Raw genomic sequence first — 26932 nt, forward strand, 5'->3', positions numbered from 1 at the left:
TTTATACTCATAAAAACAAAATGAGTGAAAATGGCCAATTTTAGCTTTAGGTTCTAAAGGGTTAATGAGAGAAAAACTATTTTGCCCAACCTTTTATTGGATGGAGTTAGTATTCTTGATAAAAATGTAATTGTAAACTTATAAAGTTATTGTTACATTACACTGTTTACACGTCTCCTCGACTGTATTCACTGGAAGAAAGCGTGGTTACTCCCTGAGAAATATTGTATGTCCAATAAAATAAGAGAGGTACACTTTAAGATTCTTCATAATGTTTACCCAACTAACTCACAAATTTGCTCTTTTGTTGATAGCTCTGACCTTTGTGTATTCTTTAAAGTTGAGAAAGAAACTTTGTTTCATTTATTCTACCACTGTAATCAGGTTAAGCCTCTTTGGCAGAGCTTGGGTCTTTGTCTTTCTCATTTTGTCAAATGTGATTTAAACTTTTCATTGAAGGATATGTTCCTCTATTTTTCTGGGAGTGACTGTGCTATTTATAGTGTTGTTAATTTCTTTGTGTTGCATTGTAAATTTTTTATTCACAAAAACAAATTTCTCAAGACTTTGCCTAGACTTGAGGCCTTTATTGCTGAGATTTCCCTTGTTGTTAAATCTCTTAAACTTATTGATAATAGTGGGTCAGCCGTTTGAAAGTTCAAGACGTTCGGATAGACGTTCGGTCGGTCGTTTGATTTTGGCACGGAGTACCCGCCATTTGATTTTGGCACGGAGTACCCGCCATTTGATTTTGGCACGGAGTACCCGCCATATGATTTTGGCACGGAGTACCCGCCATATGATTTTGGCATGGAGTACCCGCCATAGCCGCGCAGTTTGAACGGAGCTCCGACACGTGACCGTGACGTCTGACGTCTCATATCTTACGTCTGACGCCTGAATACTATGGGATTTTGGCCAGACGGCTGGCGAGCGTATACACGTTAGTTCTCCTCTCAGTTTGCTTAGTGAGTAGCAGAAATTGCATAAGATATACTTCCATAGAAAAAGTGCTGGCGCGCTCGTGAGACTCAGAAATCTCCATCTCTCATCCATAAGGCAAATCTCTGCTCTCTACCGAACAAAACGGACGAACAACTTCTGCGCTCTCGGACAAATAAGGATTTCTCACACTCTGCTGCTCTGTGTTTCACGGAAACTTGGCTGAATGACACCATACCGGACAGCGCGCTCCATCTGCCGAGCTTTTTCAGCTGTTTAGAGCGGATCGCGAATCAGAATCAACGGGGAAATTGCGCGGCGGAGGGACATGCTTTTACATCAATGAACGGTGGTGTACAGATGTAACTGTGTTAAAGAAGATGTGCTGCTCAAATCTCGAAACACTCTTCATTAACTGCAAGCCGTTCTATTCGCCGCGGGAGTTTCTTTCTGTTCATTTTGGTTAGTGTTTACATCTCTCTGCAGGCGCATGTGTGCTCAGCTTTACAAAAACTTGCTGTTCAGATCACAGAGACAGAACAACAACACCCGGACTCTGTTTTAATCATTCTTGGGGACTCTAATAAAGCCAATCTCTCCCTTGAACTTCCAAAATACAGACAGCATGTTACATGTCCCACCAGAGACAGTAATACATTGAATCACTGTTACACCACAATAAAGAATGCATATCACTCTGTTCCACGAGCAGCTTTGGGACCTTCTGATCACCTTCTGGTTCATCTTATACCGACCTACAGGCAGAAACTTTAATGACTTTAATGACTCTCCAGACCACTAGGGAGCGCTGTCTACTAGCACGTGCAATTACTCTCCCAACCATTGGTGGGCACCCCCTGCACCTTAAAGGTCCCATGACATGAAATTTTCACTTTCTGAAGTTTTTTAACATTAATATGAGTTCCCCTAGCCTGTATATGGTTCCCAAGTTTCTAGAAATAGTAATCGGTGTAAATCGAGATTTTGCTATCTTTCTCTGCCTTTGAGAAAATGGAAGCTCAAACGGGCTGATCTTGAATCTCCTCGTTGTGACGTTTTAAAGAGAAATGTTACCTCCCCCTTCTCTGCTTTGCCCGCCCAGATAAACATTTCCCGCTCATGAGAAATTGAGCTAAGGAAGTAGGAACACGCGCTCGCGATTTTAGTTTTTCCACGAGACGAGAGATATCATGGCTTTTAAGCGAGCGAGGCATAATAATTGCTCAGTAATTGGATGTAGGGACGAACACCGCAGCCTTTTTTTAGTTCCGTCATCCAAGCCCCAGAAGAACCAGTGGATTGATTTTATTTTCTTTGGAAATGCGCCAACACAAATTCCGAAAGCTTTGCATGTCTGCGGCAAACATTTCACCGACGACTGTTTCCTCAACTTGGGTCAGCACAGAGCTGGGCTTGCTAAACGTCTGAAACTAAAGTCTGGATCAGTACCAACTCTCTTTGGCTCAACTGACATTACACACCCCAGACAAGTAAGTCAACTAATGATATATATAAGCATGTTGCTTTACTGTTAATGGTTACCTAGCTTGTTATACGTAGAATGTGGCTGTAACATCATATATGCAGCTAACGTTATGCAGTTACTTGAGCTAATGTAAAGGTAGACAGCATCAAGTACGTGTGTGAATAAACACAATGTAACGGGAGTGTTGTACACATCTTTGTTATTTGGGTAACCGTTTTCCTGTTGGTTATAGGGCGCACACGATAGCCGCATTTTAAGATCGTAGAGCTTGATGTAATTGTAATAAGATAAATTACAGATGTTACAGATCTCTGTACTAGAACATCGAGGCACAAAAAAAGTTTTTCTCCCATGTTATCTCCAGCTTAAAACTCTAACACAGCAATTAAAACCCATTTTAAAATTAATTATCAGCACGTGAGAGAGAAGCAATAATTAGATTTTTTTGTTAAAAAAAATACACATTTTATTTGTAGAGCTGTACACAATGCACAAATCTGTATAAGTCTGTTTCAGATGTATACCACAATATAATTATATATGTAATACAGTATTGTTCAAAATAATAGCAGTACAATGTGACTAACCAGAATAATCAAGGTTTTTCGTATATTTTTTTATTGCTACGTGGCAAACAAGTTACCAGTAGGTTCAGTAGATTTTCAGAAAACAAATGAGACCCAGCATTCATGATATGCACGCTCTTAAGGCTGTGCAATTGGGCAATTAGTTGAATTAGTTGAAAGGGGTGTGTTAAAAAAAATAGCAGTGTGGCATTCAATCACTGAGGTCATCAATTTTGTGAAGAAACAGGTGTGAATCAGGTGGCCCCTATTTAAGGATGAAGCCAACACTTGTTGAACATGCATTTGAAAGCTGAGGAAAATGGGTCGTTCAAGACATTGATCAGAAGAACAGCGTACTTTGATTAAAAAGTTGATTAGAGAGGGGAAAACCTATAAAGAGGTGCAAAAAATGATAGGCTGTTCAGCTAAAATGATCTCCAATGCCTTAAAATGGAGAGCAAAACCAGAGAGACGTGGAAGAAAACGGAAGACAACCATCAAAATGGATAGAAGAATAACCAGAATGGCAAAGGCTCAGCCAATGATCACCTCCAGGATGATCAAAGACAGTCTGGAGTTACCTGTAAGTACTGTGACAGTTAGAAGACGTCTGTGTGAAGCTAATCTATTTTCAAGAATCCCCCGCAAAGTCCCTCTGTTAAAAAAAAGGCATGTGCAGAAGAGGTTACAATTTGCCAAAGAACACATCAACTGGCCTAAAGAGAAATGGAGGAACATTTTGTGGACTGATGAGAGTAAAATTGTTCTTTTTGGGTCCAAGGGCCACAGGCAGTTTGTGAGACGACCCCCAAACTCTGAATTCAAGCCACAGTACACAGTGAAGACAGTGAAGCATGGAGGTGCAAGCATCATGATATGGGCATGTTTCTCCTACTATGGTGTTGGGCCTATTTATCGCATACCAGGGATCATGGATCAGTTTGCATATGTTAAAATACTTGAAGAGGTCATGTTGCCCTATGCTGAAGAGGACATGCCCTTGAAATGGTTGTTTCAACAAGACAATGACCCAAAACACACTAGTAAACAGCTGAGAGGTGCCACAAGTTGGTTGACTCCATGCCACACAGATGTCAAGCAGTTTTAAAAAACTGTGGTCATACAACTAAATATTAGTTTAGTGATTCACAGGATTGCTAAATCCCAGAAAAAAAAAATGTTTGTACAAAATAGTTTTGAGTTTGTACAGTCAAAGGTAGACACTGCTATTTTTTTGAACACACCCCTTTCAACTAATTGCCCAATTGCACAGCCTTAAGAGCGTGCATATCATGAATGCTGGGTCTTGTTTGTTTTCTGACAATCTACTGAACCTACTGGTAACTTGTTTGCCACGTAGCAATAAAAAATATACTAAAAACCTTGATTATTCTGGTTAGTCACATTGTACTGCTATTATTTTGAACAATACTGTATATACAAAGTAATAAATTGAGTACTAATTTGACCTTGTTGTCTCTATACAGGCCAGCACATCAAATGCTTGCTTTCAGCTGCCTCTCTCAAGGGATGTTGCCTGCCAGACAGACCACCTGGAAACACACACTGTAGGCACACAGCTATGCTTAAAGACTCTTCAACCCAAAATTAAAAGTGAAGGTATGTACCTGCCACCTGCAAATGCATTTACTTTTGATTAGTAGGTTTTCTGGCATTTTTCCCCTTTGCTTTCATTATGGGTTGTCATTAGACTTTGCTTAGTAAAATTAATTTGGGATGCAGGTGTCCAGGCAACTTTCTCCTGCAAAGATTTTGGTGTTGGGATGTCCAATGCAGACCCTCTGTGCCTGTCATCGACACCTTTAAAGAGACCACCCAAAAGACCTCGTTTAGACCTTGATGAACTGCTCGAGGACAATCCATTGGAGGGCAGCTCTTTAGTGGAAGCTTCAAGGGGACATGCTTCCACTTATGATCCTGCAGACTCCATCCCAGCATCGTTATACTCTAGTCTACAGTCGTAAGTTACTGAGTGTTTAAATATATGTGTGGCTCACATTTTAACATAAAGGATTAGTCTCAGTGAGACTGTTGTTGTTTATAGCATTCATGATTTTTTATGTGAATAATAATTATTAAACCAGTTGAAAACAGGGTGATGCTTCACAGTTCAGTCCAGACGTAAGCTCAATCTGTTTAACTAAAAATGTGTTTCCCTTTCTCTGTGTTTTGATATAGAAAAGATTCATCCACTCCCACCCACAACAGCAAAAAGTACATAGTGTACGAGAACTGCATCATGGACTTGTTTAATTTATGTCCGGTCTGCACGCGGGCATGTGAAGTGAGGACCCAAACGCTGGGGACATTCTTGTCTGTGAAGCAGCTGTGCCCCCATTGCACATTTTCAAGACAATGGAATAGCCAGCCTATCCTTGGTAGCATGCCAGCTGGAAATCTGAACCTTTCTGTCGCCATTTACCTGAGTGGTGCATCTTTCATACAAATCAAAAAGGTAAATCATGTGCAACTGTATTTTTTTTTTTAAATGAATTACTTCAATTTAACTCAAATTACAAGTATTATTTATCCACCCATATTAACAGGTCTTCAATACAATGAAGCTACAGTTGTTTCGGTATAAAACATTTCGCCGCCATGCCAGAGCTTTCATTGAACCCGCAGTTATTCACCACTGGAAAGTCACACAGGATGTGAATCTGCAGAGGCTAAGTCAGGAGAAAAAAGTTATACTTGGTGGTGACATGAGAGCTGACTCTCCAGGTATTGATATTTTACAGAAATTGTGTAGTTTATACATGGGTTACATATTGTTTGAAGTTAAAAGCAGTGAACTAAATAAAATGCCAGACATTATACCAAAGTATTGAATGGTGTTGATTACTAATGTCAGTATTTGCACAAAAAAAACCAAAAAAACAACAACAACAGGGTACTCTGCAAAATATGGGAGTTATACAATGATGGATCTAAATACTAACACCATTGTGGACATTCAGTTGGTTCAGGTGAGTTGTCAAAAATATGTTTTAAAGTGGTTTTTGGTTGCAATTTGAAAATCAAAGTCTATAATGCATTTTCAATTAATATATTGTTTTTCTGTGTTAGCAGAGCAGTGAGGTTGGTGGTAGCTGCCACATGGAAAAAGAGGGCTTGACAAGGAGTCTGGCATTACTGGAGTCGCGTGGCGTCAACCTTGATTGCATTGTTACTGATCGTCATCCACAAGTACAGAAATTCCTTAGGGAGAGAAAAATAACCCATTACTATGATGTCTGGCACATCGCAAAAGGTATGTCAGTGCCAATATGGAGCTGCTTGATGTCCATAGTCCATTATATCATACAAAATCTACCAGATAATCACAAGTGTTTGTGACACCTCGTGTCACAGCGGGTTCTTATGGGTTAACTAAGTGGAATGTATTTTACTTTCATTGTAGGACTTTCAAAGAAACTGGAAGAGATCAGTAAGCAGAAAGACTGTGAGATACTCAAAAGGTGGATGAAAAGCATCAACAATCACATATACTGGACTGCAGCTAGCTCAACATCCGAGCGAGAGAGAATTGCAAAGTGGAACTCAATCCTGAACCATGTTCGAGATGTCCATACACATGAGGATCCTCTTTACACTATGTGCGAGCATGCAATCCGCAAGACAACTGACAAGAGTAAATGGCTCCAAGCAGGTATTTCATCAATTTACGGGCTAAATGTCAAAAAAAATAAACGGACAACTACACAAAGTTATTTAGTCACATTGAGAAATTTACCAGAGATCAGCGTTGTAATATTCTGTACTAAATTTGTTTTCTAATATATTTTCTAATTGTCTGCAGATTCTCAAGTTTTCAACAAGTTGGAGAAGTTGCTAACAAACAAAAGAATGCTGAAGGATGTTGCAAAACTGAGCCCCCACCACCAGACTTCATCATTGGAGTCTTTCCATTCCGTCATCCTTCGTTTTGCCCCAAAGAATGTTGTCTTTACCTTTATTGGAATGCTGTGCAGGTAGAATAAAGTTTGTTTACTTAGATACTTTAGGCTATAATTCCAAAAAGTATTGTCAATATTAACACTTTTTGTCTTGTATTTCTAGGCTCTACCTGGCTGCTATGCATTATAATGAAAATGCAGACAGACCACAAGCAGAAACGGAGGAAGGTGTACCCCGCTTCAAAATGTATTTTCCAAAGGGTAGGAAGGGAGAGTGCATAGCTAAACCTGAAAAGACACAGCTGACCTTTGGTAAGGGTTCAAATCAATTCAAACAACACATATTTTGGAATTCTCAAATGTATTTATTAATAAAAATTAATTAAATAAATAAAACATGTAAAAACAAAACGCAACCAATTAAAACGAAAACTGTTTGTGCTTGTGTTTTATGATACAGGTTATGTTGCTGACATGATGGACCTAATTTTTGAGGAAGTCTTTGTCAACCCTACACCATACACTGAATCGCTGTTGGCCATCCATGTCCCAGAGGACCTATCAGCGCAGTATGAGAAGCCGGACAAGGACAAGCTCATTGCCAGCTTCATGTCAAGGTTCAAACGGGGGGCAGTTTAAACCCAACGTAGTGTCCTTCCTCTTCAGGAAACACTGAGCGGATGTGCAGGACCACACAAGCTGGAATAATGACCTGGATTCTGCGTCCCAGGAGGCCCCAGCACCAGCTCACAAATGAGCGATAGGAGAGATACCTGTAGCGACTGAACATAAGTGATTATTTAGTTTTGCAGAGATGTATCATTGTTTCTATTATGTTTGCATCTTCAATGCTTGTTTTTTGTTTTTTTATAGTTTCTTTTTCCTTTGATGTGAATAAATCTTGACACTGTCTGTAATATAGAATGAAAATTAGGCACAGTGTTTGTTGGTGGAATAAAAAGTCAAGACTCAAGGCAAGACTTTTATTCTTTTATTAACTTAAGTTACAAAGCACAACTTACTAATAGTCAGCTCTTTATATTTGGCCAGCATTCTGCAAAGAGTAGACATTGAGGCAGACAGACTCCAATCCAGGATGGTCAACCATACATGTAAGCTGTTCTTCGACCTCCCTTAGTCTTCTAGTAACCTAATTACAATTAGAAAAGGTAAGTGTCATTTTTAGGCACAATTAGTTGTCAAATGAAGAGACAAAGTAGATTTTCAAACTTAGTGGTGAGAATGCTACCTGAGGTATCTCCAAGCAGCAAATATTCCCAGCTTCTGTGGGGATGGTAGCACAATTTTCACAACGGCACCTGTACAAAAAGGTACATGTAATAATGGCTGAGGTCTGACTAATAGAGTGGTGAGTGTGTATGTATATATATATATATATATATATAAAGGTGTTGAGTAGACTTAACTCTTGAGTTGATTAGTTTTGTAACATGACTTCAATATATGAGGACATGGAGAACTTTGTCATTAAAAAATAAGCCACATTAAAGTCTTCTCTTAACCTGTTAACCTGACCCACCATTACGGGACTCACAGTTGAAAATGCTCTACCTAACTTGTAATAGTTTCCTACTTCAGTGTGTTACAAACATAATTGTGGTGTCTTTAGAAAGAAGACCCTTTGGGCTACACTTTTTATCAACCAGATTTGATAAAGCTCAAAAATATTAAAAGTTTTAGACACTTAAGTGCCTTGATTTTTTTTACCACTCTTAAATATTTTTTCAATATATGAGGACATGGAGAATTTGTCATTAAAAATAAGCCACATTAAAGTCTTCTCTTAACTACAAATATCACTGATATAGATGCTAATACAGCTTTAAAACAATCAACATGAAAAAGCAACAGTAGGTTAGCGTTAGCTACATGATAATAACTGTAAGCCATCCGAATAAAGTACCGTATCCAGACATAATATTTTAAACTAACCATTCGGAAATTTCCTGCTGGAGCCGCTGAGTTGCAACTTGTTCATCCGTTGCTTCTCCATCTGGATCAGATTTTGGATCAAACTGAAAAGCTTGAACGACTGCGTTTCTTCATGCCATTGCAATATACCCAACGTAAACATGCACGGTACTCTTGAGGCAACATGGTCAAGGCCACACCCACCCTTCACCTTGCACCGCCTTTCTCCTCCTCAATAGCATTTAAAGCTACAGACACCGAAACAGCCCGTCTGAAGGAAGCTCATTCTGGGACTGGATTGTAGTGACTATAATTCTGCACCGAAGCTGATTTTTAAAAAAGGTTTCAGATACAATACTAGGGACCACTAAGGCCTATATTAAAACCTACAAAAAGTAGCATGTCATGGGACCTTTAATGAGAGAATTCTCTAGGCCACTAGGTGGCACTAACGGCCATGAACTCTTTAATTAAAACTGCTCATGAAGTTAATGTGTTTCACCTGTACTTTGACCTATTTAAGTTTGGCAGTTTCATTGTGCTGTGTTCAGTCTTGAGCCTACCCAGTATGTATTACCTGTGTTGTAGACCTGTTAAGTTTCATTTTCCTGTTACCTATTGGACTACCTTCTGTTTTGTGCTGTAAAGCTGTAGCTGATATTTTGTTTATATTTTACTACTGACCAAGTAAAGACTGCCTGCCTTTGAGTTACCTGAGCCTTTGAGTTTGTTCTTCCTTCTGCACATGGGTCTTCTAAGAAACTGTTCTTCCCAGTAGACCAGAGGTAGAGAACTAGCTTTCCCTGACTGGGAGCCCCGGGTTTGAGACCCACCTCAGACACCTCATGCCAGTTCTTCCTGACAGCAAGACTGAACCATGGAAGTAGACCTAGCAGAAGAAGAGACTCCTCCCTCCAAGTGGAACGGATACTATCTGAGCTCTCTAGCCAAGCTGCGGCCATTCTTAAGCATGAACGAATCCTAACTGAGATTCTGCAGCGTCTGAGACTTCAATCCAATCTCAAGCCTCTACAGACCCACAGACCCACAGACCCAGTCCATACCTCAAATCGCTCCAGTTCTGCCAGCCCAGTCCCAAAGTTATGCTCCACCACCTGGTCCCTGCTGGAGCCTAGACTTCCAGCCCCTGAGAGGTATGATGGGAACCCAGAGAGTTGTCGGGGATTCATTACCCAGTGTACCCTTGCTTTCCAACTGCAGCCTAACAGTTCCCTACAGAGAACATCAGAGTGGCTTATATGACAACCCTTCTTGTGGGTAAGGCACTGGATTGGGCTACAGCTCTCTGGGAGAGGAGGTCTCCTCTCATGTCTAACTGTGATCTCTGCATAGCTGAGATGAGGAAGGTCTTCCACCACCCTGTTAGTGGAGCAGAGGTTGATCATCGACTTCTTCAACTTGCACAAGGAACCCGCAGAGTTTGCTAACAAGTTCCGCACCCTGGCTACAGGGAGTGAGTGGGATCAGCGAGCCCTGAAAGCTGCATTCCATCGTGCTCTATCACGTAAGTTAAAGGATGAGCTGGCCTACAGAGACCCAGCCCCTGATTTGGAGTCTCTAATTGATGGTGCCATCAGACTGGACAACCGCATTCGAGATCTTCAAAGTGAACGTTGTCATGAGACTCGACTACCCGCGATCCACACCCCCACTGGTTTTGTGGAACCTTCCTCACCGATTGGGTGTCCTGAGGAGCCAGTGCAGCTGGGAAGAACCCGGTTATCACAGGCTGAGAGGGAGAGACGAATGAGGGATAAGTGTTGCCTGTACTGTGGTGAGTCCGGTCACTTCCGGGCCACTTGTCCTGAACTGGCGGGAAAAGGCAGCTCTCACCCAAGAAGAGGGGGCCTGGGACGAGAGTAATTACTTACCCCCGACCAGCAGCTTCGGGCCTTTTGATTGATGTCTCAATTTCCTGGGGCAATGAACGTCACGAGCTCATGGCTTTCATAGACTCTGGTGCTGCAGGAAATTTCATGGATTCCGCATTGGCGACACAGTTAAAGATTCATCCATCACTCTCCATGATCCTTTAACTGTTACCGCATTGGATGGAAGGCCCCTAGGTTCTGGCCAGGTAAGCTAGTGCACCACATTCCTAGATTTTCAAGTAGGTTCTCATAGAGAAGAGATACAGTTTTTTTTAATCTCCCGAGATCCCTTTGATCCTTGGGTATCCTTGGCTGGCTCTGCATAATCAAAGAATTGACTGGTCTTCCAACCAGATAAGTGAGTCGCGGCCTAACTGCTGTGTGGCTGGCTTGTCTATCTGAAATTCTCTTGAGCCACAGGCAACCTTCCCATCCAAAGAGAGCCTGACTATATCTGGACTGAGACAAGTGGCTTCCACAGATCTCTCTACTTCTCCCGAGTTATCCCGTTTCCCCCAAGAGTATGCAGACCTCTGTGAAGTGTTCAGCAAGGAACGTGCTGCCTCTCTTCCTCCCCATAGACCTTATGATTGTGCCATTGAACTGCATCCTGGCACTTGTCCACCTCGAGGGAGGCTATTCGGCAGGTTTTGTCCTCAACTGTTAAGAAACAAGCTCTTTGTGAAGATTGAGAAAAGTGAGTTCCATGTATCAACTGTCTCCTTCCTTGGGTTCATTGTCTCCAATGGCAGCATTCAGATGGATCCTAGCAAGACCCAAGCAGTTCTGAACTGGCTTCGGCCTTGCTCTGTCGAACAAGTTTTGCAAATTTTTATAGGATATGTATAAGAAATTTTAGCTCTATTGCAGAACCCCTTACATCCCTTACCAAGAAGACCTCAAAGCCATTTCAATGGACTGAAGGGGCTTATCGGGCATTTGAGCTGCTCAAGCACTGCTTCACCTCTGCACCCATCCTGACTCTCCCTGATCCAGATTTGCCTTTTGTAGTAGAAGTGGATGCATCAGATGTCAGAGTGGGAGCTGTTTTGTCTCAAAAGGCCAAGAGGGACAATAAGCTTCATCCTTGTGCCTTTTTCACGTCAACTCACCCAAGCAGAAAAGAACTATGATATAGGTAACCGAGAGTTGCTGGCGGTGAAGCTGGCACTGCAGGAATGGAGACACTGGCTAGAGGGGGCTAAACACCCATTTGTCATTTGGACAGATCACCAGAACCTCACATACTTCCGGGAGGCTAAGAGGCTGAATCCACGCCAGGCCCGATGGGATGTCTTTTTTAACCGCTTTGAGTTCATTCTCTCTTACCGACCTGGCTCAAAGAACTCCAAGCCTGATGCCCTTTCTAGACAGTTTGACATGCCAGATGTGGAGGACAGACCTGAGTCCATCATTCCCAGCTCCAAGGTGGTGGCAGGGGTTCAGTGGGGAATAGAAGTGGCAGTAAGGAAGGCTCAACAACAACAGCCTGACCCAGGTAATGGCCCCCCAGGCTGCCTCTTTGTTCCTAATGTTGTAATGTTGCATTGGGGACATGCATCTCTTCTTTCGGGTCACCCTGGAGTTGCAAGGACTTTGAAGCGCATCCAGACACTGTTTTGGTGGCCCAGTATGCAGGTGGATGTCCGAAAATTTGTATCTGGCTGTTCTGTATGCACCCAGAATAAGGAACCTAAAGCCCACACTCAAGGTCTACTTCATCCTTTAACCATCCCAAGACGTCCATGGTCCCATATCTCCTTGGACTTTGTTACTGGACTTCCTAAATCACAAGGTAACACAGTCATCTTGGTGGTAGTAGACAGATTCTCAAAAGCATGTCATCTGATACCTCTGCCTAAGATCCCCACAGCTTGTCAGACCGCAGACCTCATGATGCAGCACGTCTTCAGGATCCACGGGTTTCCTTAAGACATGGTCTCTGATCAGGGGTCACAATTTAATTCTGGATTTTGGAAAGCTTTTGGCCATCTGATTGGAGCATCCATCAGTCTGTCTTCTGGATTCTTTTAAGATCCTTAGGAAGATCAACCCTGTGTCCTACCAGCTACTCTTACCAAGGTCTATGCGCATCCATCCCACTTTTCACATTTCACATTTGAAACCTGTTGTCTGCTCTCTGTCCACAGCCAAGAAGCCCCCCCATTACCCAAAGTCGTTGGTGGGCAGCCAGTGTATACGGTCCGTCGACTGCTAGATTCACGTCGAGTCCGTGGAAGGGTGCAATACCTAGTGGGCTGGGAGGGTTATGGCCCAGAAGAGCAGTCCTGGGTGCCAGCTAAAGACATCCAAGATCCAAACCTGATCAGAGAGTTCCACCGCCATGACTCCAACCATAGCCAACGGAACGTCGGGAGCTGTTCCTGAGAGATGGGCTACTGTAAGACTCCTCCTGTAATGACCACTAGGGAGCGCTGTCTGCTACCACGTGCAATTACTCTCCCAACCATTGGTGGGCACCCCCTGCACCTTAATGAGAGAACTCTCCAGGCAACTAGGTGGCACTAACGGCAGTGAACTCTTTAATTAAGACTGCTCATTAAGTTAATGTGTTCCACCTGTACTTTGACCTATTTAAGTTTGGCAGTTTCATTGTGCTGTGTTCAGTCTTGAGCCTACCCAGTATGTATTACCTGTGTTGTAGACCTGTTAAGTTTCATTTTCCTGTTACCTATTGGACTACCTTCTGTTTTGTGCTGTAAAGCTGTAGCTAATATTTTGTTTATATTTTACTACTGACCAAGTAAAGACTGCCTGCCTTTGAGTTACCTGAGCCTCTGAGTTTGCTCTTCTTTCTGCACATGGGTCTTCTAAGAAACTGTTCTTCCCAGTAGACCAGAGGTAGAGAACTAGCTTTCCCGGGTTCGAGACCCACCTCAGACACCTCATGCCAGTTCTTCCTGACAGGTTCACTGCAGTGTGGAAAAGTCTAAAGAAGATCACCAATTACAAGACACCACCCCCCAGCACTGTGGAGAATCAACGTCTGGCAGACGATCTGAACGAGTTTTACTGCAGGTTTTAAAGAACACCCATCACCTGCCCTGAACAGCTCCCCACACAACCATTTACAACTCCTGCAGCCCATCCTGATCACCTCTCCAATCAACCGCTCTCACCATTCACAACTCCTGCAACCAACCCTGAATGCCTCTCCAAACAACCGTTCACACCATTCACAACTCCTGCAACCCACCCTGAACACCTCTCCAATCAAGCACTCTCACCATTCACACCTCCTGCATCCCCCCTCTCCCTCTCCCCCACACCTGCAATACAGATCAGCGAGGATGCGGTGCGCCAGGTCTTCCGGAAGCAGAAAAGGAAAAAAGCACCAGGCCCAGATCGTGTTACACCAGCCTGTCTGAAATCCTGTGCTGACCAGCTGGCCCCCATCTTTCACACAGATCTTCAACAGATCGCTGGAACTGTGCGAAGTCCCTTCATGCTTCAAACAATCCACCATCATCCACATCCCAAAGAAATCCAAAATTACAGGACTAAATGACTACAGGCCTGTGGCTCTAACATCTGTAGTCATGAAGTCATTTGAAAAACTGGTGCTGGCCCACCTGAAGGACATCACTGGACCCTTGCTAGATCCTCTTCAGTTTGGCTACAGAGCAAGCAGGTCTGTGGACAATGCAGTAAACATCAGACTGCATTATGTTCTGCAACACCTAGACAGACCGGGGACTTATGTGAGGATCCTGTTTGTGGACTTCAGCTTTAACACGATCATACCAAACCTCCTCCTGGCCAAATTAACTCAGCTTTCCGTGCCCACCTCCATCTGTCAGTGGATCAACAGCTTCCTGACAGACAGGCAGCAGCCAGTGAGGCTGAGTAAATACACATCCAGCATCCGTACAATCAGCATCGGAGCTCCCCAGGGCTGTGTTATCTCCCCACTGCTCTTCTCCCTGTACACTAACGATTGCACATCCAAGGACCCTTCTGTCAAGGTCCTGAAGTTTGCAGATGACACCATACTCATCGGCCTCATTCAGGACAGTGACGAGTCTGCTTAAAGACAGGAGGTTAAAGAGCTGGCTGTCTGGTGCACTCTCAACAACCTGGAGCTTAACACGCTCAAAACAGTGGAGATGATCGTGGACTTCAGGAGAAACCCTCCTGCACTCACCGTCATGAACAGCATTGCGACTACAGTGGAGTCATTCAGATTCCTGGGAACCACTATCTCTCAGGACCTGAAGTGGGACATTCCCATTGACTCCATTGTGAAAAAGGCCCAGCAGAGGTTGTACTTCCTTCGCCAGCTGAGGAAGTTTATCCTGCCACAGGAGCTGCTGAAACAGTTCTACTCCACCATCATCGAATCCATCCTCTGCACTTCAGTAACTGTCTGGTTCAGCTCAGCTTTTAAATCTGACCTCAGAAGACTACAGAGGGTAGTCCGGACTGCTGAGCGAATCATCGGTACAACCCTCCCATCTATTCAAGAACTGTACTTATCCAGAGTGAGCAAAAGGGCTGGCAAAATCACTCTGGACCCCTCACATCCAGCACACTCCCTCTTTGAACTGTTGCCATCTGGTCACGCTACAGAGCTCTGAACACCAGAACGACCAGACACAGGAACAGTGTCTTCCCTCAGGCAATCCATCTAATGAACAATTGATAAAAACTGTGGAACACACTACACTATTTATATTTATATACACATACACTTATTTATCTAACACACATACTTAGCATACCCTTAAATTGTTTGCACATAATATACATGTACATACATAAATGCTCATTGTAATATACCTGCCCTATATTGTCAATTTGTATATTGTCAATCCTTACCCACCTATTTTTTTTATTTTTTTTTATTTTATTTTTTTTATTCCTTATTGTGTTTTTTGTTCTGTCGCTGTTACGTTGCACTGCGGAGCTTCTGTCACAAAAACAAATTCCTCGTATGTGTGAACATACCTGGTAACAAAGCTCATTCTGATTCTGATTTTTCTGTTGCTTTGAAATGGGTACCATGCTTAATGCATTGTCTAATAGACTATGGTAATTTTTAATCAATAGATTTTTATCAATTAGTCAATAAATACATGTGCACTGTACAGATAACAAAAGAAGCTGGAATCCTGAAACATAGTAATGGAAAGTAATTATATTAGCATACATTTAGGGATTTTTATTCTATTTTTTTTTGTGTGTGTGTTTTACACAAAATAACATGCAAAAGACTTTAGTTTCACAACTGAGACTAGGCCATAATCATTTTTATTCAATTCAATAATAGCAATTTATGCTATTATTTTGACATAATGTGGGTCTGTGAGATTTTTTTTTTCTCTTGCAGAGAATTAACAACAAATGATATTTGTGCTCTAGAAAGTTGTAACAACTGCATAAGTATGCAAAAATACAAAACCACAGAACAAAGCTCTCCCGTCCAAAAACATGTGAAGCTCATCATTACATGTGCAAAATCACACAGAACAGGATGAGTGCAAGCTGCATAGGTAAAGGAAATGGAAACCACAAGTATAAGAATGAACATGATTGAAGAGCACAAAGAGAGAGTGACAAAATAAGTGTTCAGTCGAGAGATTTGGATGGAGACTGTAAGGATTAGACTGAATTAATTTATTTTTTGAGAACGTCTGTGACATACCTGGCTTGTATTTACAATGGATTCCGCATACCTGAGAAAGAGTGCTTTGACCCTTTACATGTTGGTAGTTTTCATCCTGCATGTGAGCATTGATACACAAGGTGTAAAAGGTGAGTTCATAGTATTTATGATGTCCAAGACAAAATCAACTATTGACAACCTTCAACTGAAAAAAATTAAACAAAATGTGGATGCGGAAGGTATTATTCAGTTAAAAGATGCAAGTGGAACTGCATAAATAATACATTAAATTATATTTTGCAGAATCAAATGGAATTTAAGGTGACATAACAATGGTTTGTTTAAAACCACATATTATTTTCGATTTAAAGTTACATTTTTGCAGACATCACTGCAAAACAATTATTTTATTTGTACCATTCACTGCAGTCTTAAAATATTTTTCAGGCAAATTCTTTACAGTTGAGCTATTTCAACCTCTGAGTGCAGAAAAAAACGTTGAAGTGAAAACTCACTGATAGAAAGAAATGATCAGTTCCATAGCAATTTAATGATGTTGTAACTGTTTTTCATTGTGTTTATACTGTACATTTGCTGCAATGTTATATATTTTAGGTCAAGCCCCCACATGTCCTCTCTTGAAAGTTCATAGAGGGACTGTCCATAAAGCCTTCATAAACAGGCCTTTCAAGATCTCCTGCAATCTGACATATTGTGATGAACAGACAGTGAATGTGACATGGACTAAACAAAACATGAGAGAATGGATTCCAATATCTGGAGCAGATCAAATATCAACATCACAAAACTATTCATCATCCGATCCAAATATGTTGACTTCATATTTAACTTTCACAAATATATCAAAGCATCATGAAGGCTCTTACAGATGTGAACTAAACTTACCAGACTTCTCTATGAATAGCCATCATATAAATGTTTCTGTCTCAGGTAAATATTTTTTATTTCCATGTAAACAAAAATCATTATGTTAGGCTGAAGCCATCAGAACAAGATATGGTAATTGTATGAACCTTTAAAGTGATTTTTAAACCATTCTAATGCGGTTTTTGAACTTTTACAGATAACATCACGGAATATGAAAGTAAGAGCAGATTCAATTCTAATCAAACACTGACATGCATGTTCTTCTTTCAATTAATTAAAAAAAATTGCCCTATATACATATGGTTGCGGTTACAGCTGAAATGGATGGGGTGGAATAAGTGATTAATTTTTAGGATTTTTTTTTTTCTCATATTTTCTCAGTGACAATAGAAAGAGACAACACTGATAGCAGCTCTGGTACATATCCATGGTGGCTGCCGTATCTCTCCATCTGTTTGGGTGTGCTGATTCTGGTTCTTATAGTAATGCTGATCTCAATACTGTGTATTAATGGAAGTAAAAGTAAGTCATTGTGTCATTTTCCATTATTTTGAGATATTTACATTACACTATGGGCCTAAATTTGTCGTTTTATTGATTATTGTCAGGTTCGAGAAGAAAGAATGCACAGAGATCAAAGGTTCAGGTATGTTTTTATAAAAGACTGATTAGTGTAAAATATATGTACTGTACATTTTTTATTCTCACACTACCAATTAATGTGACACTTAAAATATTATTGAGTTTTTGAACTTGAATTGAGGTAGCAGATGCAGAATTGTACCTTGATTTATGATTTATGAATGTATGGCATTAAAATTATTTTGAAAGAAGTTTGATTAACTTTAACTTTTGTATAAACTACCCATAAAATTTTAACAAATGAAAATATATATACAAATTACATAAATAATTAGTATTTGACAATGGCGTCTGGTGGAAATTTTTCTAGGTAGGGCGCCATGTCCAAAAACACCCTAGTATGATTTATTCCAGTATAACAATGGTGAAATATTACACTTAAAACATTTGAAATAAAGATCATTGTCTTACCAAATTATTTTCCATAATTCACAATTTATACAGTGAAAGTGCAAAAACTTTGAGGAAGAAATAAAAGTCACATTTATTTTTCTGTAACTACAAGTCAAGCTGAAATACCAAACAGGATCATATAGAGTTGCCTGTATGTATGTATAAATATATACAGATCCATTCAGGATTATTAAACAGAGCAAAACACAAATTAAAAAGCAAATAAAACCATTCTGAAGGTGAACACTTCCTCTCAGAGTTAGTGTTGATGCTGTTTAAACACCACTGACTATTGCAAACTATAAAACTATAAAATCACCCTTCTTCACTTACCGGACATGCGACCTTATACTTAAATGTGTATAATATTATGTAACAATTATAATGATAAAATAGTTGTTCTAGACATAATAATTCATAACTGCCATAAGTAGTAACTTACATAAGTTCCATGTTATGAGATAACTTACTGTAACGTTGCATCTACAAATGCAGGCGATCCAATCATGTAATGTGACAGAAGACAACAGAACCCGCTAATAACATCGCGCCGGATCCCAGACTGTTAAATTCTCTTCTACATAACGCTTTGGATAAACATATCTGATTATTGGGTTCTGCGGCCTTTTGTCGTGTCGTGCTGCTTTGAATATTACATATATTATCAAACTTTATTATATTTTAGTAAAACTCCAATTGGTATTCTATTTAGAATTTATTATATGAATTTGATTGATTACTGATTACTAATATGATGTACTTACTTTGTACGTTATGTAAATAATTTGTTTGCATTTGAGGGTCACATCACCTGACAGCTGCACCCCAAAACACACACACACACACACACACACACATTCTTCAAATGGCTGCTACACCCCTGGTAACTACCCTCCCTTTCACACTTTTGTGGTGTGTCGTCCTATCACTCTTATGAAGAAACCACTCAGGGTGTTTGAAATGTTTGTTAAATTAAATTTAAATTGAATATCATCATCTTGGTCCAAGAACACATCATTTCCCACAATGCTCTAATCGACCTAGAACAGAATTAAGCAAGAGCATCTTGGGTAACTTAAAAAAAAAACAGCTAAAATTATATTTTCTGTTATATTTTGATGTCTGACTGTTTAATTTCTTTTAATCGAGCACATTCTGCATTTCATTTCAATTCAAATTCCAACTCTTAAATTGTAAAAAAAGCCAAATCTTTCCAAAATTCTGTATTTTGCATATCCAAATGTACAGTACTGTATTAATGATTATGTTGTTATGTCTGCAGTATACAGCAACATCTGTCTTGTCGTCATCAAGCCCTATTGTTCTGAAGCGTGATGAATTAGTCTGTGGCCAAGGACTACAGAAGCACTCTCGTGACAGCAACTCATGCAGTTTAACATTACAATCTGGACAGTCTACATCACACATGTCAGATTGTAGTGATGATGCTTTGTCTGAGAGGAAAGATAGCAGGTCAAGTCAGGTTGTATATGCATCTCTGCATCACCTCGCACCAAAACCATCATCTACCACATCTCGTGAGACACAGGAGGAGTTTTCAGAGTATGCATCTATCCGGGTCTTCTGATTTTCTGTCTGCATAACCAGCAGACACAGCTGAACAACATTTTCAAGTCTCCAGACTTAAATACTGAGGCAGTTTGTCCAACCGTAACATACTGTTAATCTATTCTTTCTAACTGGAAGCAGGAGATGTATTCATGTTTCACTTTCCTCATTACATCACGGAAAAGCATTGCTGTGAGTTGAGTGAGGTTTCTATAAGTGAAACTCACACCACTTATCACATGTGTCTGATGCAACACTCCCATATCCTGGAGACTAGTCTTAGTGTTATAAACTAAAACTTAAAAATAATGTTTCCAAGACTAGAGATAGATTTTTTCAGTACTGTTGATGTTACAGCCAAATTAGTTATTGCTAGTAAAGAAGCTGAGAAGGTTAACTCATACTTGGGATAGTAATAGATTATAAATTAAAATTAGGTGGAAAATGCAAATCTTGTTTGTCAAAGCACACAAGTGATTATATTTACCTATATATTAAGTATTTTTGATGTGGACAAATTTATACAGATAATGTTTTACAGATATTTTATTAGAATTTGTACATTTTGTATGCAAATTCTTTCTAGATACAGAGCCTGTAAGATCTTGCAGATCTTTTGTTTCAAATGCAGTTTTGATCATAAACGCTTATTTGAAGCACATCAATATGGGTGCATTTAACATTTTTACATGCCATACCTTAAACACATGAGGAATGGTATATTGCTTATCCCTGGGTTTGTGGATGTGTATGTTGTGATCTTTTATATTATATTTCGTTTGTTTATCATTGTTGATTCCACAGAAATTCCCCTGTGAACGGACGACAAAGAGTACTAAGAAAATGAAAAAATTCATAGTTACAATAGTAACAGCTATGTGTATTGTACAACCTTATACTGATTTTCAGTTTAGGACCTTTTGAGCCATGCATAATTTTTTTTTGAGCAGTCAATGCAATTTGGGAAAGAAATCAATTAAGCTTATTTTAAAGTAAGTGTGTGTGTGTGTGTGTGTGTGTGCTCTTGTTTTTGTGATATATCAGGACACAACTCTGTATAATGACACAGGTATTACAAGGAGAGGGTGACTTATGAGGACATAACCATATAACCTGTTTTTCAAAACGTTATAAATCATACAGAATGAGTTTTTTTGAGAAAGTAAAAATGCACAAAGTTTCCTGTGAGGGTTAGGGTTAGGTGTAGGGCCATAGAATATACAGTTTGTACAGTATAAAAACCATTACGCCTATGGGATACCCCCATTTTTCACAAAAACAAACGTGTGTGTGTGTGATTGCTGCTACATTTATTTTGTAATTAAATGTTGTCATGCCATGACATATAATATCTACTCCACAACACTGTGAAGGATGATGGACCATTGCAAAGGGAGTCAAGGTTTTGACAAGCCACAGTGAAGCCGATAAGTCAAAGAGCCAAGGTGGAGCTATGGGCTTTGAAGACTGCCATGAAGCTTCAAACACTGATGCTGAGGTGGAGCTCTACGTTGATGGGAGTTTCTCTGTGGGCCCGGGTTATGGCTTCATGTTTGTGGAGGGCGTGGGCTCATGTGAGTGTGAGTGGCATTGATTATGCTCCTCCATCTCACCCTCAGTGAAAGAGAAACCACTCTGTGAGAGCAATAGCTTAGCAAAATACCAAAACCTCCCTCGAGGACCATCAACAGGGAGCAAGCTGTTTAAAATTTTCTTCAAATCCAAAAAAATAAAACAATTATTTGTCTTATTTGACTGGAAATCCTACTTTTGTTGAGCTTGTTGAGCCCTAAGAACAATCTAACAATGTTAACACATCCCTTGACAGAACTGAAAAACACCTAAAACCATTGAGGCATAAACTACTTAGACTAGTTTTGAAAGTTAATCTAATTTTCTATTTTTAATCTTTTTAATGTCAGTTACATAAAAATGTAAATTGCTCTTAATTAATTTAGCCTAATTGGTTAACTATTAGTTGGTCAGACAGTGAGTAGACGGTGAGTAAAACTGCTTCAAATATCTCTGTGTTGTTAACTTCGCTATCGGCGCGTAAGCACATCAAGTAAACAACATGCGATGGTGTCATCAAACTGCACTTTCCACATGTACAGCTTAAAAAAAAAAAAAAAAAAAAGACGACAAAGTGGAACTTAGTCATTTTCCAAAACCGCTAAGCAGATATATACAGTTTCAATACATACCACATAGAGACGTCGTTGCTGATGCTGCTCTTGTTAAATTTCAGCCTCTGGATCTGATTCTGGATCATAAACATACGCTGAATCTGACTGTTAGCCATGGTTTGTTTGGGATGATGCTTTTTTCCTCAAGGTAATGTCACAGCTTCCACATGCTCTCAACACAAAAGCCTACGCTCGTGATTCTTTAGCTCCGCCCACATGTCACGCCTCCAGCCGGTCGTGTTTTTCGGGGAAAAATCGGTACAGACTATGTTTTTCTTATAAATATAATAAAACTAAAGACTTTTTGGAGTTATGAAGGATGCAGTACTACTCTATAGGTACTCAAGATTAACAGGATATTGAGTGAAAACGAGCATTTCACCCCCCTTTTAATATAGTGGCTGTGTTTATACAGCTGGCCCCAGGAGATGGAGCTATTGCTCTAAATATTGCTTCAGTCTACTAAGAGTAACAAGTTTGAAGTCCTTCGCAACATGATACTGAAGGCTCAGAATACTTTCATTGTTTAACAAAACTGTTCAGATATGACTCACATGTTCACAGAGGTTGACTGTATCTTTGAATAAATAACATTCTATTTACACTTTGTGAAATTATTGAAAATCAGTCTTATAATATCAGGCCTGTTTACAGCTATGCATACTCAGAAATAAAGGTAAGCTGTTGTTGATGCAGTACCTTTTCTTTTACTATGGACTTTTAAGTGATCAATATCCACCCTTTAGATACAAAAAAATAAATGTCTACTTAATTCATATAAATGGAAATATAGAAAGAAATATGAAATGCTTCTATTAAGGACACATTTAAATAAAGCTAATAAATAAATCATGACCAAATCAAATAAGTCAGTTCAATAAATACATGTGTAATGTACACATAATGAAAATGCTGAAGCGCTGAAATAGCTAGACCACTGGTCCTTTACAGCAGAGTGGAAAAGTCCTATAGACAAAAAAAGTCAGGACAGAAAGTGTGCATGTCACGTTAGACTTTAGTTATTAATATGTTTTTGTCATTGTTGGTACACTACCAGTCAAAATGTTTGTAATGTTTTTTGAAGAATTCTCTTCTGCTCGCTAACATACAGTAATATTGTGAAATATTTGTATTTAAACTAACTACTTTCTATTTGAATATATTTAAAAATGTAATTTATTCCAAAAAATGATAAATAAAAAAAGACACTCATGTCTAAAGTCATGTGAAGCTCACTACATGTGCAAAAACACACACTGAGTGCATGTTACGTAGATAAAGGAAATAGAAACCAAATGAGAGGACTGAGCAGTTGTGTGTTCAGTCGTGTGATTTGGATGGTGATAGTAAGGATTAGACTGGATTCATTCGTATTTTGAGATCATCTGTTGTGTCCCTGGCTTGTATTTAAGATGAATTTGCTATATTTGAGGAAGACGACTTTGTTCCTCGCTTTCATCCTGTATGTGAGCATTGATTCACAAGGTGTACAAGGTGAGTTCATTGCATGTATGATGTCAAAGACAAAATCAACTACTGATGCTGTGATTTCCATTCACTTGTTCTGGCATAATCAACTGAATTTGATTTTATATATTTAATTCGATTTTTGTAAAACGGTTCATTTCCATAGCATTGTCTCATTTGAACATAATATTTTTTTATTATTTTCACAAACATTACTGTTTACTATTGTTGTGTTTATACATTTACTGCAATAAGGTCAAGCCCCCACATGTCCTCTCTTGAAAGTTCATAGAGGGACTGTCCATAAAGCCTTCATAAACAAGCCTTTCAAGATCTCCTGCAATCTGACATATTGTGATGAACAGACAGTGAATGTGACATGGACTAAACAAAACATGAGAGAATGGATTCCAATATCTGGAGCAGATCAAATATCAACATCACAAAACTATTCATCATCCGATCCAAATATGTTGACTTCATATTTAACTTTCACAAATATATCAAAGCATCATGAAGGCTCTTACAGATGTGAACTACACTTACCAGACTTCTCTATGAAAAGCCATCATATAAATGTTTCTGTCTCAGGTAAATATTTTTTATTTCCATGTAAACAAAAATCATTATGTTAGGCTGAAGCCATCAAAACAAGATATGGTAATTATATGAACCTTTAAAGTGATTTTTAAACCATTCTAATGCAGTTTTTGAACTTTTACAGATAACATCACGGAATATGAAAGTAAGAGCAGATTCAATTCTAATCAAACACTGACATGCATGTTCTTCTATATACAGTACATGGTTGCTGTTACAGCTTAACATTGCTTCTCCTTTTTTATACATTACGCTGTTTTTTTTTTTTTTTTTTTTTTTTTTTAGTGACAATAGAAAGAGAAAACACTGATAACTCTGGTTCATATCCATGGTGGCTGCCGTATCTCTCCATCTGTTTGGGTGTGCTGATTCTGGTTCTTATAGTAATGCTGATCTTGGTCCTGTGTATTAGTGGAAGTAAAAGTAAGTCATTGTGTCATTTTTAATTGAGTTGATGTTTACATTTTGGCATGATCCTGACTTACTGTATACTGAATTATCATTTTTAGATTCAAGAAAAAAGAAAGCACAGAGAGCACAGGTTCAGGTATGTTTTTAACTCTTACTGTGCCATTTCCAACAGAACTTAATGTCTAAACACAGTGCATTAAAATCATATTTAAAAGTTAAGATCAAGGTTATATAAATACGTTTTCTTTTTTCAGAGCATTAATTGAAATATTAACTTTGATTAAACTATCAACTCTGCCTCATCTTTTCACAGCTTCAGGTTAAAGGCCACATACAGCAATTTAATTCACAGACCAATGAATGAAAGAATAAATATATTACATAGTGCTAGTGTTGTAAGGGCTGTAAGAGTAGTTATTAATAACATGTACACATTATAATCAAAATCAGTAACTCATTATATTGACCATATCATACAGATCTGAAGGGTAATGAATGTCTGTGTGCAGTACTCAGAAGAAACCGTTACTGTGTTTGATGACCACACATCTGGCTCTACATTAGTGCCTGAACAGTCTGCACTGCATGTGCCACATGATGATCTTTAGCCTATACTGCATGAGAGATGACTGCTTGAGCCAGGTTATATACTAGACTGTAGCCAATATTTCATGAATATTTTCAATATCATAGCTCAAAAATGATTCAAAGATTAGATCAAATCAAATTAATCTCATACAGATTCAAACTTGCATTAGTAAAGATACTAAAACCATAGCAGTGACAGCCAGCCTTATCAGATTGTTTTTTTTCTTCCTGGTTATGGTTTAATGAAAAGCATTGAGTCTACTCATATCTACATTTCCAGCAGAATAGTTAGTAGTTAACTTATTAATATAGAGTTTAACAATATGAAGTGGCTTAAAAGTCCCAGAACATTGTTTTTTTTTTTTTTGCAATTGAGTAAATTCCTTCTGTCATTTTGATTCAAATTCCAGCTCATAAATTGTAAAGAGCCAATTCCAAAATGTTGAACTTTGCTCAAACATGCATATAACACTAACAATTGTCTTCTTGTGTTTATAGTATACAGATCTTGTGAAGCAGGATGAATATGTCTGTGTGCAGTACTCTGTGGCCCATGACCACACATCCGGCTGAACATTAGCACCTGAAGAGTCTGCACTGAATGTGTTAGGTGGAGGTGATGAATGATACTTTATCCTGCATGAGAGATGACTGCTTTAGCTGAGTTATATAAGCGTCTCTGCATTGCTTCATACGAACACCAATGTCCCCACTGACCTGAAGCTTATGTAATTTTGCAATAATATACATTTCTATACAATATACAAATATACAAATGTACAATAAAAGTTTTTCAAAGGCTTATATTTAAGAGAGACTCATTTTCCATGTTGTTTGGAGCTTGATCACATCTATTATGAGTTCAGACAAATGAAAACACACAAAAAAATTGCTTTTGATATTCTCCAGACATGCTATATACCGGGACAATTTATTAGGAAATGCAATGACATTCCGGATGATTCACCCTAACTATAAACTAACACTTGATAAAAACCAGTAGATGAAGCCATGCATCTAAATACTGATCCAGCGTTGCCAACTCTGGCGTGACACTCGCGCTTGGACTTCAGCGTGAGATTGATGCTGAAAGCGTGAGTGTCACGCCAGATGCGGGAGATGGCAACCCTGGCTGATTTTGTCTACCAAGAATAACCCTTTGACAAGATTTTGACTTTGAATATAAATGCATTGTAACTTAAAATAAATACAGTTATGTTTAGTTTTTGTCCATTTTCCTGAGCACTTTATAAGATAAGCATTTCCTAGCAATGAAGCATGTTTCTGTGTGAGTTGTGTTCAGAAGTCTCAGTTATTTAGTGTCGCCCAGTTCCCTCTGAAACCCTTTACAAATGCTGGTAAGTGTACGATGCATAGCATTTAAAAATCTGTTCAGGTTTTAAAAGTTGTGTAGTGTATTTTGACCTTAAACCTGGCATTTGTCAGACTGGAGGAGGCCAGCAGAGTCACAAGGCCAAAACAAATGCATATCAAATAAGTGTCAAATGAAGCTAAACAGAATTTGGGCTGTTAGGCACAGCTACACACAATCTTCTTAGCCTACTCTATCATCACATGAACAAATTGCTGACTTTTTTTCTCAGCTGAACAAAGCTGTACCAGCCATCTGACAGGAGAACAGGTTTAGATCTTTTAATCTGGAATTCTACAGTGGAAAATGAGTTCGATTTGGAAAGTGCTGAAACACATTTTTTCCTGGAACACAGATACAAAAATGTCCTTGCCAATGTTCTTGTCAGAATGTCTGAAGCGCTGCGAGGAACCAAAATAATGTGTTCATTATTAAAACTGACATCATATTAA

The 26932-nt window shown here is 39.2% G+C and overlaps 2 protein-coding genes and 1 long non-coding RNA gene across 4 annotated transcripts; all 3 read left to right on the forward strand.

Moving 5' to 3' along the window:
• The first annotated feature begins 1584 nt into the window (after positions 1 to 1584).
• On the forward strand, positions 1585 to 7887 carry LOC113108962 (uncharacterized). 2 transcript variants are annotated; one of them, XM_026272403.1, is made up of 11 exons: positions 1585 to 2432; positions 4482 to 4614; positions 4738 to 4975; positions 5194 to 5470; positions 5562 to 5739; positions 5908 to 5984; positions 6085 to 6268; positions 6419 to 6667; positions 6818 to 6989; positions 7078 to 7226; positions 7375 to 7887. In XM_026272403.1, exons 1-11 carry the CDS (start codon positions 2133 to 2135, stop codon positions 7551 to 7553), a joined length of 2136 nt encoding a protein of 711 aa, XP_026128188.1. In that variant the 5' UTR covers positions 1585 to 2132; the 3' UTR covers positions 7554 to 7887. The 2 variants fall into 2 exon arrangements, with proteins under 2 accessions (XP_026128188.1, XP_026128189.1); XM_026272404.1 differs by having other exon boundaries at positions 6088 to 6268.
• An 8394-nt stretch (positions 7888 to 16281) lies between these two features.
• Positions 16282 to 20857, forward strand: LOC113108963 (B- and T-lymphocyte attenuator). Its single transcript, XM_026272407.1, has 6 exons — positions 16282 to 16513; positions 16980 to 17315; positions 17449 to 17469; positions 17634 to 17774; positions 17861 to 17898; positions 19570 to 20857. The coding sequence occupies exons 1-6, from the start codon at positions 16420 to 16422 to the stop codon at positions 19873 to 19875; spliced, it is 936 nt and encodes a 311-aa protein (XP_026128192.1). The 5' UTR covers positions 16282 to 16419; the 3' UTR covers positions 19876 to 20857.
• A 3537-nt stretch (positions 20858 to 24394) lies between these two features.
• Positions 24395 to 26928, forward strand: LOC113109381 (uncharacterized). Its single transcript, XR_003292953.1, has 3 exons — positions 24395 to 24532; positions 24619 to 24656; positions 25607 to 26928. It is a non-coding gene; the product is annotated as an uncharacterized LOC113109381 (long non-coding RNA).
• The last annotated feature ends 4 nt before the right edge of the window (positions 26929 to 26932 follow it).

This window comes from Carassius auratus, chromosome 9 (assembly GCF_003368295.1).
Source record: "Carassius auratus strain Wakin chromosome 9, ASM336829v1, whole genome shotgun sequence".
In the NCBI taxonomy this organism is placed as follows: Eukaryota; Metazoa; Chordata; class Actinopteri; order Cypriniformes; family Cyprinidae; genus Carassius; species Carassius auratus.